Consider the following 14063-nt stretch of genomic DNA (forward strand, 5'->3'; position numbering starts at 1 on the left):
GATTTCCCATCACACCCACTTGCCAATTGGAAAAGTATCTGCCGATGGGCATGACTGTGTAATCACAACATTAATCTAATACGCGTGTTTAGTGCGGCCTGGCGGGCATCCAACTTAATAATAGCTTTCGCAGCGCCTTGCAATAAGTAATTAAATCATTTACAACAAATCAAAATGACTGGATGGGGCCAGGACGAAGGCGAGGAGCCGCTCCGCTCCGTAAGCAAATAGTCGCCAGTGGCTCCGGTCGGTCTGGCTTATTATTAATGAGAAAAACTTTTGCAAGTTTTCAATTAGTTGCGCTCCCCTCCAGCAACTTGGCGCATAATCAAGACAAACGCTGGCTCATAATAAAATATTTAGTTGGATTTCCTTGGCCAGTCGTCGTAATTGACTGCCCACCAGTTATTTGTATAACAAGCCGGGACTTTGGACTCGGATTTGGATTCGGGGATTCGGATTCGGTTACGGATTCGGTTGATTACTGCGTTACACTCGGGACATGGCCAGCGTTTTTGCTAATCCGAGTCGACAGCCTGCATAATGTGATTAATTGAATATTAGGGCAGGCAGGTGCCCGAATACCTAGACGGGCCACAGCTTGGCTGTCTGCTGTTCCATTTACCTGGTCACCTGGTCACCTGTTGGCCAGCTAACTGCAGTCAAGGTCTCCGCTTTCCACGTCACATGATTCTTTCATTTGCAGACTGGCGGCTTTGTTCGCCTGCATACGAAATCAGATTTTAATGAGCACATGTTCCGTGCTCTAATTGGATGGCGATTTATTCGGAAATACGATTTCTTATTCCACCAAAGCCTGATTAGCTGGAAAGAGCCAGTGAGTGACTGCGAATAGTTTTTACTTTTTACTTTCAGATCTCGTTGGTTTGGTCCAATTAGCCGAATTATATGAAATTTCTAAGCAGTGTTGTAAAAGTGAAAATTTCTAGTAATATATTTTTACAATTTCCTGTGAATACAATTTTTATTATACTTGTCGCTGATTTTGTCATATTAAATAAGAATTTTATTAGTTTAAAAAAGTTTTATTCGAAACCTTATGTTTAAGCCGTGAGTTTTTTCGAATGCAAATAGTTTGTGTGGATTTAACGCTTTTGCGTTTTAGTCATACACAATTAATTGTAATTCCCCTTTGACACTTGCAGAGAATTTAGGCCCCATTTCCGTTGAACCGTTGAAAGCAGGTAACATTTGGCTGAGTTCTGTTAATGCAGCGGCTTCTAGTCGCGTGTGTTTAGACGGCTTTTGTTTGCCTGGCCGTGGGCGTTAATTACAGTAAGACATTTGTGAACGCGCCGGCAGGCGTAACTAATAAACCAAACACATACCTATGTATTTAGCCCAGAATGGTGAGCTTTATGTGGGTGGGTATTCCCCCCAAAAAACCGCATTAACAAGCAGCTGCCGCTGCTGCTGCAGATCCTGGCTGTAATTAAGTTTACTCTCGTTTACGAGACACGCGCCAAAGCAAATCCCGGCCACATTGACTAGGCTAACAAACCGCAAGGGGGGAGTTGGGGTGGCACCTCATCAATGTGTTAATGCTAATTGTTATTGTAGTTCCGATGGCCTTGGGTGGGAGGGGGCGGTGTAAAGGGGAAAGTGCCAGCACTTACCTCAAATTGAATTAGCCTCATATGTGTGGCCTGCCAGTTGAGACAGTTTGCAACTTGCAAACTCAATTTGGCAGGTCGAAAAGTTTAGTTTTCACTTGCCTCAAAATAAAAGTAGAGCCTGCCGCCAACACAGCTTATAGTTGGGACATTTTGATTGCTCTTTGGGGTGCCTAACTATTTGCTGAGGGGCGGGCGGAGGTGGGGGTGCCAAACGAAATCAGTGCAAAAATATTTAACAAAATTGCATTAGAAACTTTCCTTTTTGCCAGCCAGCACGAAATTGGCGAACAAAACGACCTAACAAACTGGGCGAATTCTAAGTCAGGCCTCCCAGGGATGTCAGCTATTCGAGTTGAGCATTTGGACTCCGGCAGTTTGTGTTCGTCGTATCAGTTGCCAACTTAACCAAAAGTTTAAGGAATCTGGTGAATTGCCGGCTCACCTCTGGAAACAGACTTCTTAACCCGTTGATGGCCAGGGTATAAAATAAACTCATATATTCAAAATATTTTACAAATTGTTATAAAAACATATGAACATATTTTGTCTCAGTTTCTTGAAATTTTCTAAATATTTAAACGGTGTGTAGTCTTCAAATTTATGGTTTTACGCAAATTCTAGCCATAAGTTGTACCGAATGCAAATGAAATGAATTATGGAAACCGGCTGGAGTGCAACTAAAAGTTTTTCTATCAATTCAAAATGGTTCGTGCTGTGTGGGGTTAACTGGCGCTCATAAAAGTGGAAATGTGTTGAACCTTAACCTCCCCGGAGTGAAGAAAGTTTTTCGCTTGTTGTTTGACAAATTGTTTTGTGCAGCGGCCGAAGGAAATAAAAGGCAACATTCGACTGTAAAGCGGATGAGGAGTGGGCGTAGTTCCTGGCCAGGATTGGGTGGGTTGGGTGTTTCGGTCGGACCTCTTGGCCATCAATGTGTAATGAATGTGGGCGGGAGTATCGGGGGGGCGGGAGCAAAGTTTGAAACGCGAACAAGAGTAGCAAAAACAATGACAGGCGTTGCCAGCAGCCAGACCTTTTCCGATCCTGTTCCTGTTACCCATTTCCCATTTTCCACTTCTCATTTCCATTTCATTTTCCGCTTTGCCATCAGTGTCGCTCTTTTATTCCCTACCTAAAGGTCCAACGTTCCAGCCACACAAAAACCTGTTGAACTAAAGTCGATCTTCTAGTGCTATAAATTAGTTCCTTAATCATAAGTTAACCTCATGGTGAATTTTACTAGTAAATCTTTAAGAACACATAGGAAAATGTTGGAAACCTTGGACACAAAGTGTCGTTTGCAGTGGGTATATCTCGGGAAAGGGTATCCTAAGCACCGGCTTGACGCGGATTAACCATTTCTTCTTGTTCCGCGCCAGTTGGGAAACTTCTACCGCTCGCTGTTGACTGTTGCCCTGCGGCTGCAGTGCCGCATAAATTAGCAAACATGAGGCGAGCGGAGCGCGTGACTGGAGAACCTTTAGTACCTGGCCAACTGGGCGAGTGGCCACCCATCCAAATGGCCAACTGATTGACCCGCCGGATCCGCGCCTTCCGCTCCTTCCGCGCATTCCCTCGCGCTCGTCTGCTGGCAGCAAATTAGCGATGTCCGTGTGGTCCACTCTGCTATCCGGTCATCTGCTCTGTGCAACACTCAATTGCAATTACAGCTTTTGGCCCCCGCCGAAAAATTGGCCAGCGCAATTAATTAAAAAGTGTGCTGCACAATGGAATTGCAGCCAGATCCTCGGAATCTGGAATCCGGAATCCAGGGGATGTGGGTTGGGCGGCGGGGCAGTTGGCACAAAGCTCTAAAAATATTTTTTCAGGTGGTGGGGAATATATTTTATTTTCATATATGTACGTTGCGACATTTAATTAAAAACTGTGCATACCGCCAGGTGCCTCCAAAATAAGCGAAATGAGTGGATCCTTTTTTTGTTAATTGTATTTTATCACTGGATTACGGGCATATGAAATGAACAAAATAAACGAATTTCAAATTGGGTATGAGTGCAGAAAAGGCAGGCTTAAAAAACGGAAAGAGATTTGCTGCCAACTATTTCAATCAATTTTTGACACAAATGCATATAAAAAATACGATATGAATCGTTGATATTCAAAAGTTGATTTATTTTCTTACAAGTGTTTTTTTTTTGTGCACAGATTATGTATTGATTTTAAAACACAAACACATTTGGGTAAACGGCTGTTTGTTTTATATTTAGAGTGAAATGTAAGCAGTTAAATAAACAGGTTGAATAAATAACGAAATTAAAAATTCAATAAATATTTATAAAAACATTTAAGCAATTGCTATACCCATATAAAGCTTTAAAAGCAGAGATGAACATTTTTATTAAGCATACGCCGCGTGTGACGGCAATTAAAGCGCCACGAAGATTGTTGAACATCTTAAAAGTAATTCTCTTTTGCTATGAGTAAAATTGTATCTTATTCGTCGTCCTCGTACCGAGTTTACCATTGTAATTTTCATAAAAATTATGCAGATTAAATGTGGCACCCAAGTTGGTGAAGCCCTACGAGTGGCATTAAACTCGCATAAGGCGCATCGCCAGAGACAACAAAGATGTCTAAATAATAAAGGCAGCTCAAAAGCTCGAGGATGTCGCCCAGGTTGATTGAATAAATCACAGCAGGTGAAACTCACTCGAAACACAACTCTCCGACATGCGTGAGAACACGCTGACAGGTTGGAAAATAAGGAAGAAAAGGTGCATATATAATGAAATCGACTCACACATAAAACGCATTGGCCAGGAGCCGCAGGACGAAGGAGCTCTAAAGTTTCGCCATTTACAGCCCGCCCGACAACAATTTGGGCAAGTAGCTGCCAAGGAGCAGAGATAACTCAGACATAAAGCAAAACCCGGAGGCCTGCAAAACCGAGGACCATTTCGGACCAACAACCATTATGCCAACAGTGTGTAACAATTTTGTGGAAATAAAAACAGGAGCCCGCAGGGAATTAAATTAGTTCGCATTTGTATTGGCCATGAATCAGGGGCATGCAGCATGGAGCATGGAGCTGGGATCACGGTCGGTCAAGAGCTGCCAAATACACTTGTCAACTTCAACCTTAACCGCTCGCTAAATATTTTGTTGAATTAATTGCGTGTCGCTGGGGGCTAATTAAATGGCTCGACGGCAGAACTAATTTACATGATCACGACACGCTGGCATATGGCTTGCTTTTTGCCACCTGCAAGGTGTGCAAAGTTCACTTGGCAATTAGCATTTTCTATGAGCCATTTCACCCGTTTCCTTTCTCGATTCCTCAATGTCGATTCTCGAACGCGGTAAGTGGCATGCCACGAAGGTCTGGTGGCAGTTAGGCGTTCGTAATGCCAACTATATGGATTTTCACGTTCATATTCAATAAATGCAAATTGCGCTGCAATTATTTTTAAGGATATTTCTGTCACGAAGGTCAAGTTTGACGTTATCCGCAATTCCGCATGTCTGCAATGCAAAAAAAGCGTAGAAAAGGATAGCTCAATGGAAATAACAACGCATATGTATGCCAGTCAAATTGCCTGTGGTTTCAGTTTTTCATTTATGGTTGAAACAATGTACAAAGTGGGTTAGTATTGGTATTAAATGGCTAATCCAGCTTGGCATCTATTAGGAAAATGAGTGAAATGACGCACTTTGCGCGGGAATTATAAAAACATGAATGTTAGTACTGATGTTTTTGTATCATAATGCGTTTAAACTTCAGTTCTGCAAAGAACAATATTTAATTTATTTTTATGTTAATTAAGCTGATTATTTATTAGCAATTCCCATGTAGACATCTTGATAAACAAAGATGAGACATCGATTTCTGGTATATCCTTGAACTTATTGTAAATTATAATTTATAATACCACTTCGTGATCAAATTGAGCTATATATTTCGAAATATTCGCCAACTTTGCCTTTCCGAAGCAATTAGGCATTTAGTCGGTTAATTATGAGCCACGCCCAGCCAGACACCTTGCTCTACTCGGCGGGGGAAAACTTTTAAAAACTCATTAATGCATAAATTCAGGGTCCTTTAAATAGGAGCCCCAAAAGACTCGAGGAGTCCATAAGCAGTTCGATTAGGCAGCCGAAATCCAGTCGATGGCCAGTCTTCAGTTCCACGGCAACGTCGATGCGGACATCAGGTATGATATTAGCCTGGATCCGGCTAGGGAATCGAATCTCTTCCGCCTGCTGATGGGTCTCCAGTTGGCGATGGGCACGAAGCCATCGCCGCGGTTACCCAAATGGTGGCCAAAGCGGCTGGAAATGATTGGTCAAGTGCTGGCCAAAGTCTATTGTTCCATGGTGATTTTCACCTCGCTGCATTTGGGTGTCCTGTTCACGAAAACCACACTGGATGTCCTGCCGACGGGGGAGCTGCAGGCGATAACGGATGCCCTCACCATGACCATAATATACTTTTTCACGGGCTACGGCACCATCTACTGGTGCCTGCGCTCCCGGCGCCTTTTGGCCTACATGGAGCACATGAACCGGGAGTATCGCCATCATTCGCTGGCCGGGGTGACCTTTGTGAGTAGCCATGCGGCCTTTAGGATGTCCAGAAACTTCACGGTGGTGTGGATAATGTCCTGCCTGTTGGGCGTGATTTCCTGGGGCGTTTCGCCACTGATGCTGGGCATCCGGATGCTGCCGCTCCAATGTTGGTATCCCTTCGACGCCCTGGGTCCCATCACATACACGGTGGTGTATGCTACACAACTTTTCGGCCAGATCCTCGTGGGCATGACCTTTGGATTCGGGGGATCACTGTTTGTCACCCTGAGCCTGCTGCTCCTGGGACAGTTCGATGTGCTCTACTGCAGCCTGAAGAACCTGGATGCCCATGCCAAGCTGCTGGCCGGGGAGTCTGTAAATGGCCTGAGGTTGGTATCTGTTCCACAGAAATTCAATTCAAAACTCTCCGTTTTTGCAACTTATTTTGTTTTCGTGTTACAACTTTAAATCAATTCAGCTTTTATTCTTTGTTTTTTAGCTTTTAAGTTTTAATTAGTTGATACCAGTGCCTTTTTATTTTAGTTTGCTGCAAGAGGAGTTGCTGTTGCGGGACTCCAACAGGGAATTAAATCAGTACGTTGTGCTGCAGGAGCATGCGACGGATCTGCTGAGATTGTCGGCAGGACGAAAATGTCCTGACCAAGGAAAAGCATTTCACAACGCCTTGGTGGAATGCGTTCGCCTGCATCGCTTCATCCTGCACTGTTCGCAGGAGTTGGAGAACCTATTCAGTCCATATTGTCTGGTCAAGTCACTGCAGATCACCTTCCAGCTTTGCCTGCTGGTCTTTGTGGGCGTTTCGGGCACTCGAGAGGTCCTGCGGATTGTCAACCAGCTGCAGTACTTGGGACTGACCATCTTCGAGCTTCTAATGTTCACCTATTGCGGCGAACTCCTCAGTCGGCATAGCATTCGATCGGGCGACGCCTTCTGGAGGGGGGCGTGGTGGAAGCACGCCCACTTCATCCGCCAGGACATCCTCATCTTCCTGGTCAATAGTCGACGTGCAGTCCACGTGACTGCCGGCAAGTTTTATGTAATGGATGTGAATCGTCTGAGATCGGTGAGAAAAGACTCGCTTCTCTCAAAAACTAACCATTTAAGTTCTAAAGACACTTTGATTTTCAGGTTATAACGCAGGCGTTCAGCTTCTTGACTTTGCTGCAAAAGTTGGCTGCCAAGAAGACGGAATCGGACCTCTAAGCTGGTACCACGCGTTGATATTTATTTAGCACATTAAAAACAAGTCGAGTAAAATGCAAATAATATTTGCGTTTCCGCGTACCGATGTTTGCTTAACATTTTGCAGCACAAGCAGACGTGGGTGCCACTCAAATTTGGTGGCAAGGAACCTCCGCGAAAAGCGGCACTAAGTCCCATGTCTCTTTTGCCTTCGGCTTGTCACTGATAAACAGCTCCTTCTCCAACGATTTTCGGGCCAGAGTCCACGTTTTGAAAATTTAAGCAATTTTCAGGACGATAATTAGATGCTCTTTAGATGAAATGAAGGTGTACTTGGGCTTATTCTTCTGCAATTTGTACCATTTAAAGTAATATCTAAAATGTATTCATGCATTTTTATTAGTTTTGGCCTTTCAATTTGGGCACTTTGAAAGCTTTTTATAAGGGTCCCAAAAGTCTATAGTATTAGCAGTATTACAAGACAGAATGTAAAAAGGCCCCCAAAATATTCTCTTTGACAGAATTTTGAGTGCCAGCTAATGTACCCACTTAAAATGGTCGTTGCTGTAATGTCTACGCGTATCTGTTGTGCAAAGTTCTCAGATTTTGTAAGACGCCTAAAAGTCGACTTTAATTTTGCGATTGCACGTCGTACGCACACAAACTTATGGCAAAGTTTTCAACTCATTTGCGCTTTGCATTTTTCATTGTGTCACAGACACAAAATACCCAGACACCCACATAGCAAAAAGTTCTCTTTCTTTGCCCGCTGACTTGCTATAACTTTGGATCCGGGTGGATAAATGGTTGGCGCTACCGGGAAAATGGGGGAAATGCGAAATGGGGCATAAGGAATGAGGTATAAGGTGTGCGAATGTGAATGCGAATGTGAATGGGGGGCATTGCTACGTGTGTATTTATAGGGACTCATTTGTTTCAGTTTTTGCCGCCTACTTTGGGCACCCATCGCGCTTAGATGATTACCTTTTTGTTCGCTTTGTATTGTGCTTTTTGTGCTCGGTTCGGTTTCGTCAGCGGAAATGCCTTTCACTTTCTCCACTTCCGCTTCCTCTCTCCTTGCTAACTACCTTTATGCGTGTCTGCCGTGGCCGTAGCAGGACATTTATATTACACGATATTTGATAAGCGCACTGCACAGTTGAGCTTTCCTGGTCCGCAGACAAATGTCCTGCCATATTTCCCCCACAAATGCCACTCGATGCCATGGCAACGGGCAGCACGGCAGGCCATCGGCTGCGCAGGAGCAAGGTCAAGCACACTGCCCAAGTGGCCGGTCTCCATGGTATTAGCTGGAAAAATAATGCATTCAATGGCAGGAGCATTTGCATCGGCCATCGGACAAAGTCCATAAATGGAGACATAAGCTGGCGCAATAATTGCCCGGATAAGTCCAGCCATCTGGAACCATTGGAGGCATCAGCAAGGATCTCTCTAGCTGGCATCATTAAAATGCTAATCAAAGGAATTCATTAATATCAATATTGGAAAAAATTATCTTTCCCGTTACGAATATGATTAAAAAATGGAACAATTTTAATTAAAGTTGGCCAAACACAAATACTTTAGTGATGAGGTAAAATGCCCTTTAATTATTTCCATTAAAAAATCCAGTTGAGCTCTACAATTTATTTTATTTATTCATAAAAAGTGGACCAAAGGGCTTACATTTGCAGCGTGTAAATTGAAAAAGGATTTAAAGGCGCACGTTAATGGTCTTTAAATTCGTTTGACCCATTAGCTGCACATAAAAACTTCGAAGTGTGTGTAAAAAACTAATTTGATTTTAAGCCCAAGCTCCAACTGAGTGAATTAAAGTTGAGTGGTTGAATGAAAACAGAATTTCCACTCGCATCCAGGCTGTCGTCCTGTCGGCGAACTGGCATTGGGCCAACGAAAACTGTGTAGATGCCCGCATAGAATTGACAGGATCTAGCCGCAGGCATTGCTGTCAATATCCTGGCACTTTGGCCCCGCAGTCGACAACTTTGAAGTAGTAGGTATCCTGAAATTAAATTAACACAAAGGCATGCCGTGTCAACTTTTTCGGCAGTCAGCTGGCGGTATTTTAATTGAAAGCAATCAATATTATCGCCAGCACAAAATTCCAATCTATGCTCGAGGAAACCAACGACAGCTGGCGAGGATATTTCATTTCAAAACAGTCTAATGACCAGCTTAAAATTGATAAAAATCTACGAAACTTGCTTTAGATAAACCAGCCACTTTCAACACATCAATTTAAATGAATTTGTAGGGAAACATTAGCTATTAGGCAGCAAAATGCAATTATTCGAAGTCATTATAAATGCCAACCTGAGCTGTGATCCAATGAACTCCGATTCAATTCACACCTCAGCAAGGACCAGCAAGGACCCATCAGGCACCTGCCAAAATGCTATTCCATCAACATCATTATGGGTGGAGGTAATCTAATCAGGACAGACCTGCTGATGTCAAAGAGCTCGTCCGTTGTTTGCTAATTTCATTATTACTTCATATTACATTTGCATGCTGTCCGCAGCTGGGCGAGTAATTGTGAAATTCAGAGCCCAATTGCCTTCGGATTGTGCAACATGTCGCATACGCAATGTCAGACGGCAAACATAAAGGTAAATAGGGTTTTGTGTGCGTGTGTGTGTGTGGCTGATGCTGTCACATAAATTGCAAACGATTCAGCCAACGGCCATTCGCCTGTGGACGGAACAAAAGGACCTCCCCTCCGAAAGGCACACAAAACACAAAACAAAGTCGCCCATAATTTCCCATTAAGGATTGCCGGTGGTGAGTGGATATCCTTGTTAACGGCTTCTTTACCAGCTCGGCAATTTGTCACGCACACTCTGATATGCTGGCTTTCAATTAGCTGAATGCTGATTTTCTTCCAACCTTATTGTGGGTCTGATAAAAAAACGATTAAATTGGTTAAAGTATCGAATATAAATAGTTGCAGGAAATTGGCACTCAAATTAGTTATGGATAGTTATGTTATGGTTAAAAATAGTCCTTTATACTTAATCACGTTCTCAATTTAACCAAAATGTTGAAAATCAAGAACAGTGTAATGCGTCTTTTGAGCCTCTTTCGAAATCATCCGCCTATTGTCAGCGCCTTGCCATTTGATTGGGATTCGACATAATGTGACTATAGTCCTTGTGAGTTGGCTCTTGTGGGCCTGTGGATGGATGGCTTTTTGCCGCAAAGCGGCTTTAAAATGTTGCAGAATGGCACGGCACTTGGCAAAAGGAACGGCATTGCAATTCAGCCTTTTTTTGCTGATGCAAAGAGCCAATCGAAATGGCCATAAAGTGCGCAACAAGCGACATGGAGCAGCATCTGGGCCATAAATCAATGCAATCAATGTATACAGTTTTCATGGCAGGTGGCATGATTTCCCCGCACTTCCCAGCTGCAATATAATATATATATAGATATATGTATAGGATTGCATGTCCATTTGGTAGAAAGCCAATGGTAAATGGGAATCTGCAGCAACTGAGGCTTTTCATACCCTGCAGTTTGCCAGAAACTACACACAATTTGTTGGCAATTGAACATAAGGACTGCGAAATCCTGTTACACAATCAGACTTGCCACTCAAAGCCAAGTGGAACGCTAAAGCTGATTTGAGATTCCCCTGCTGCTAATGCAAAACGAGAAACATATTTTCCAGTTGAGCGTGCTGTAGTATTTGATATTAGTAATTTTTGAGTATATTTATCTCTACCTCTTCTATGTCTATTAACTTCAAATTTCTTGCCGAAAGCCAGTAGATATCTTAACATTTATGTCACTAAGCAGGGTATTAGCAAGTCGTTCAACTGCGATTTAGTAGTGTTTTTTATACGGCAAACAAAAATATTTAAACACCAGCTACGGCTTCACTTGCCTTTGTTGTTTCGCTGATATGTGCGACCAATGAACAAACAGAATGTGAGTGGGTTTTTATCCGCTCGCCGCTTGATTGTAGGCCCGCACACTTAAGTGCAACAACAGTTCCAGCCCGCTTTTCACAAAAACCGCTTTTGCAATTGCAAATATTTGCGGAGAAAAAAGAACTATTATCACCCGCACCTTTGAGCTCGCACACATATGCATGCAGATTGGAAGCGCATGAAAGTGCTTCAGAGTTTCGGGAATGCTTTCCGTGTTTTTTTTTTGTTGCCTACCCGCAGGCGCTCTTGGCCAGAAATTTCAAGTTGGCGGCGTTGTCGCTTCGCACAAAAACCGTTTATTATGGTAACTTTTTCTCAAGTGCAGGGGACCTTTTCCTTGTTTTTTTTGGTTTTTTAGCCAGCTTGAAGAGTAGAGAAGGGCCGAAGGGAATCCATTAAACGGCCTGTTTTCCGCGCTACTTTACGAGCCCTTAAAGCTGCAAATAAAATTAACAGACGCTGAGTAGTCGCAATTTTGACTTTGCTCACTTTTTACGGGTTTTTTTTTACCCCCCAGTTTAGAGCTGCTACTTTGTGCGGGGGATTTTCTGTGCGCATTCCGCAAAATTCAACAGCCTCTTGAAGTACAAAATTTGTGCCGCATTAGCGTGCATTAATTTGTCAAGTGGCCGGGCATAATTAACATTTTATCGTTGAACTTGTGAGGATAATGCACCAAGCTCGTTTCTGTTTGGCTTGTCTTTTAAGTGCCGCCCACGTTGCAATGAAATGAATGCGGTCCACGCAGTCCAACTGGTCGTATACGCAATATTGTTTGAGTGGACACAACGTGGGCAACAGAAATTAAGTTTGAATTGCAGATGTGTCAATAGAAAATATTCTATTTCTGTTTCAACCATTATATAATGATGCATCAAGACCTGAATCACTACCAATTAAGGGAATGGTTCTTGGAAAATGGTTATTTAAATACTTCATACAACAAATATTTATAAACCTACCATTAATTGGCACGTTTCTTCAGTCGATTGACTTAAATTTTAAAATGTTTTCAATTCAAAGAACGCTCGAAATGGAATATATATAGCAGTAGCGAAATCAATGTGGCTTTCAAGGCAATTTGCTACTTAATTAAGTGGAATTCCGTATGGATATTAATTTGCGGCGGCATGGTTTGCATATTAGCGCTCCTTTGAGATACATTTTCCATCGTGGCTTCGATGGATTGATTGACTGGCAGCCCAATCATCATTACCATTTATATATTATACATTTTCCGAAAAAAACGCAATTGCGGTCAATTTATATAATGCACATTTAATACAAACCGAATACAATCAGAAAACATTTGTACAAATCATAAAACATTATACCTAATATGTTTCACATATTTCTTTATCTACGTTTCAGTGTCTTTGACTTAGATTAGGAAGGATTCGCTATGGCTATATCATAAAATACACACTTATACATGGGGATATGTCATTTCGGGCTATTTAGATTTCTTATTTTATGTTTTTTTGTTATCAGTGAAAGCAATTTTGATTAGTTCAGCTTCTTATTGTTAAATATCCATGTCGGACTTGTTTTTCTTAATTCCTTTACAAATTCGAAAGTTTCGCTCTGTGGAAACCTTAGGTTTGAATAATAATAATCAAAAAATGCTCTCGGCTTTCCATTGTCCTGTTGGAGGTGTTTTGATAGTTAGTTATACAATAGTGTACATGTTCCATCTGTCGACAAATCACAAAACATCCCCATCAAGCTACACTACAATCTAATCTAATCAGGGCAGGGCTTGACGGGTTTTTCTATCCTTAGACTAAACACAAATACTAATACACAACTTGATTGCCCCAAGGGTGTTATTGTTGTTGCTGGTTGAAGTATTTACAAGAGTTACTTAGTCCATAGGTCAGTTTAGGTCCAGAGTTGGCATCTGCTAAACGCCACTCCTTATAACTACTGGTAAAAGCGTTTTGTCACAATGCTCCCCTTTTCTGATTTATCTCATTAAATCAGTGATAAATCAATCTACAATTTACAGTTTCTTAGTGAATAGATAGTACATGACTAGCTTTCAAAACATCTAATACAAGTTATATTTACTGTGCTGTGTGAGTTTGTTTTAAATTCGTTTTGAACTTATACTATTGTGAAGTTCTTCTGGGTGTTATGTGCTTCAGACAAATGTTTGATGCCATGTGTTGAGTATTTTCTACTATCAAAACTTGTCTATTGTGTACTCTTTTTGCCGTTTAGTAACTACAAGAGCTCTTTAACTTTTTAATCAGACCAATAAAGTTGAACAAAACTTTTGCTAGTGGTCAGAGGAAAATAGTTGATATGATTTAAAAAGCCCTAAAGGAAGATTTTCACGTTATGTTTTTGTTAGGGAAATCACTTTGAAAGGTAAAAAGAGTTCTAAAATTTAAGAATCGTATTAGCAAAGGACAAACCGAACAAAGTTTTTAATAGCCGACTATTTACACTCTTGCATTTTGCGGTCCTAAAAATGAGTTGCGAAAACTTTGCCCAGGTATTTGGGCCACTGTAATGTTGCCCCCAAACGAGCATATGTTGCAGAATCAGCGGAAGGCGAGGTGATAGAGGAAACGGAAGTTGGGCTACAACCAGGTCCATCGGGTGTCTCTGACGGCCTGGCTTTGTTGTTTGCCCGACGGCCTGCCATTAAAGTTCAATGAAGTTCCCCGAGTGCGACACTTGGAGACTGGGCCGCGACCTGCTCCTGCCAAGGATTCAATGAAGTGAAAAAAATATT

General features: G+C 42.2%; 1 protein-coding gene across 1 annotated transcript; it reads left to right on the forward strand.

Moving 5' to 3' along the window:
* The first annotated feature begins 5765 nt into the window (after nt 1-5765).
* On the forward strand, nt 5766-7388 carry LOC117144429 (putative odorant receptor 85e). The gene is made up of 3 exons (XM_033309574.1): nt 5766-6553; nt 6708-7248; nt 7314-7388. The coding sequence occupies exons 1-3, from the start codon at nt 5766-5768 to the stop codon at nt 7386-7388; spliced, it is 1404 nt and encodes a 467-aa protein (XP_033165465.1).
* The last annotated feature ends 6675 nt before the right edge of the window (nt 7389-14063 follow it).

This window comes from Drosophila mauritiana, chromosome 3R, assembly GCF_004382145.1.
Source record: "Drosophila mauritiana strain mau12 chromosome 3R, ASM438214v1, whole genome shotgun sequence".
Taxonomy (NCBI): Eukaryota; Metazoa; Arthropoda; class Insecta; order Diptera; family Drosophilidae; genus Drosophila; species Drosophila mauritiana.

Excerpts from the sequence above, each read along its gene's own strand:
- LOC117144429 (XM_033309574.1), top strand. The coding sequence starts at position 5,766 with ATGGCCAGTCTTCAGTTCCACGGCAACGTCGATGCGGACATCAGGTAT. Across the intron at positions 6,554-6,707 it reads GAGTCTGTAAATGGCCTGAG|TTTGCTGCAAGAGGAGTTGC; the intron begins GTTGGTATCTGT and ends TTTTTATTTTAG. Across the intron at positions 7,249-7,313 it reads ATGTGAATCGTCTGAGATCG|GTTATAACGCAGGCGTTCAG; the intron begins GTGAGAAAAGAC and ends TTTGATTTTCAG.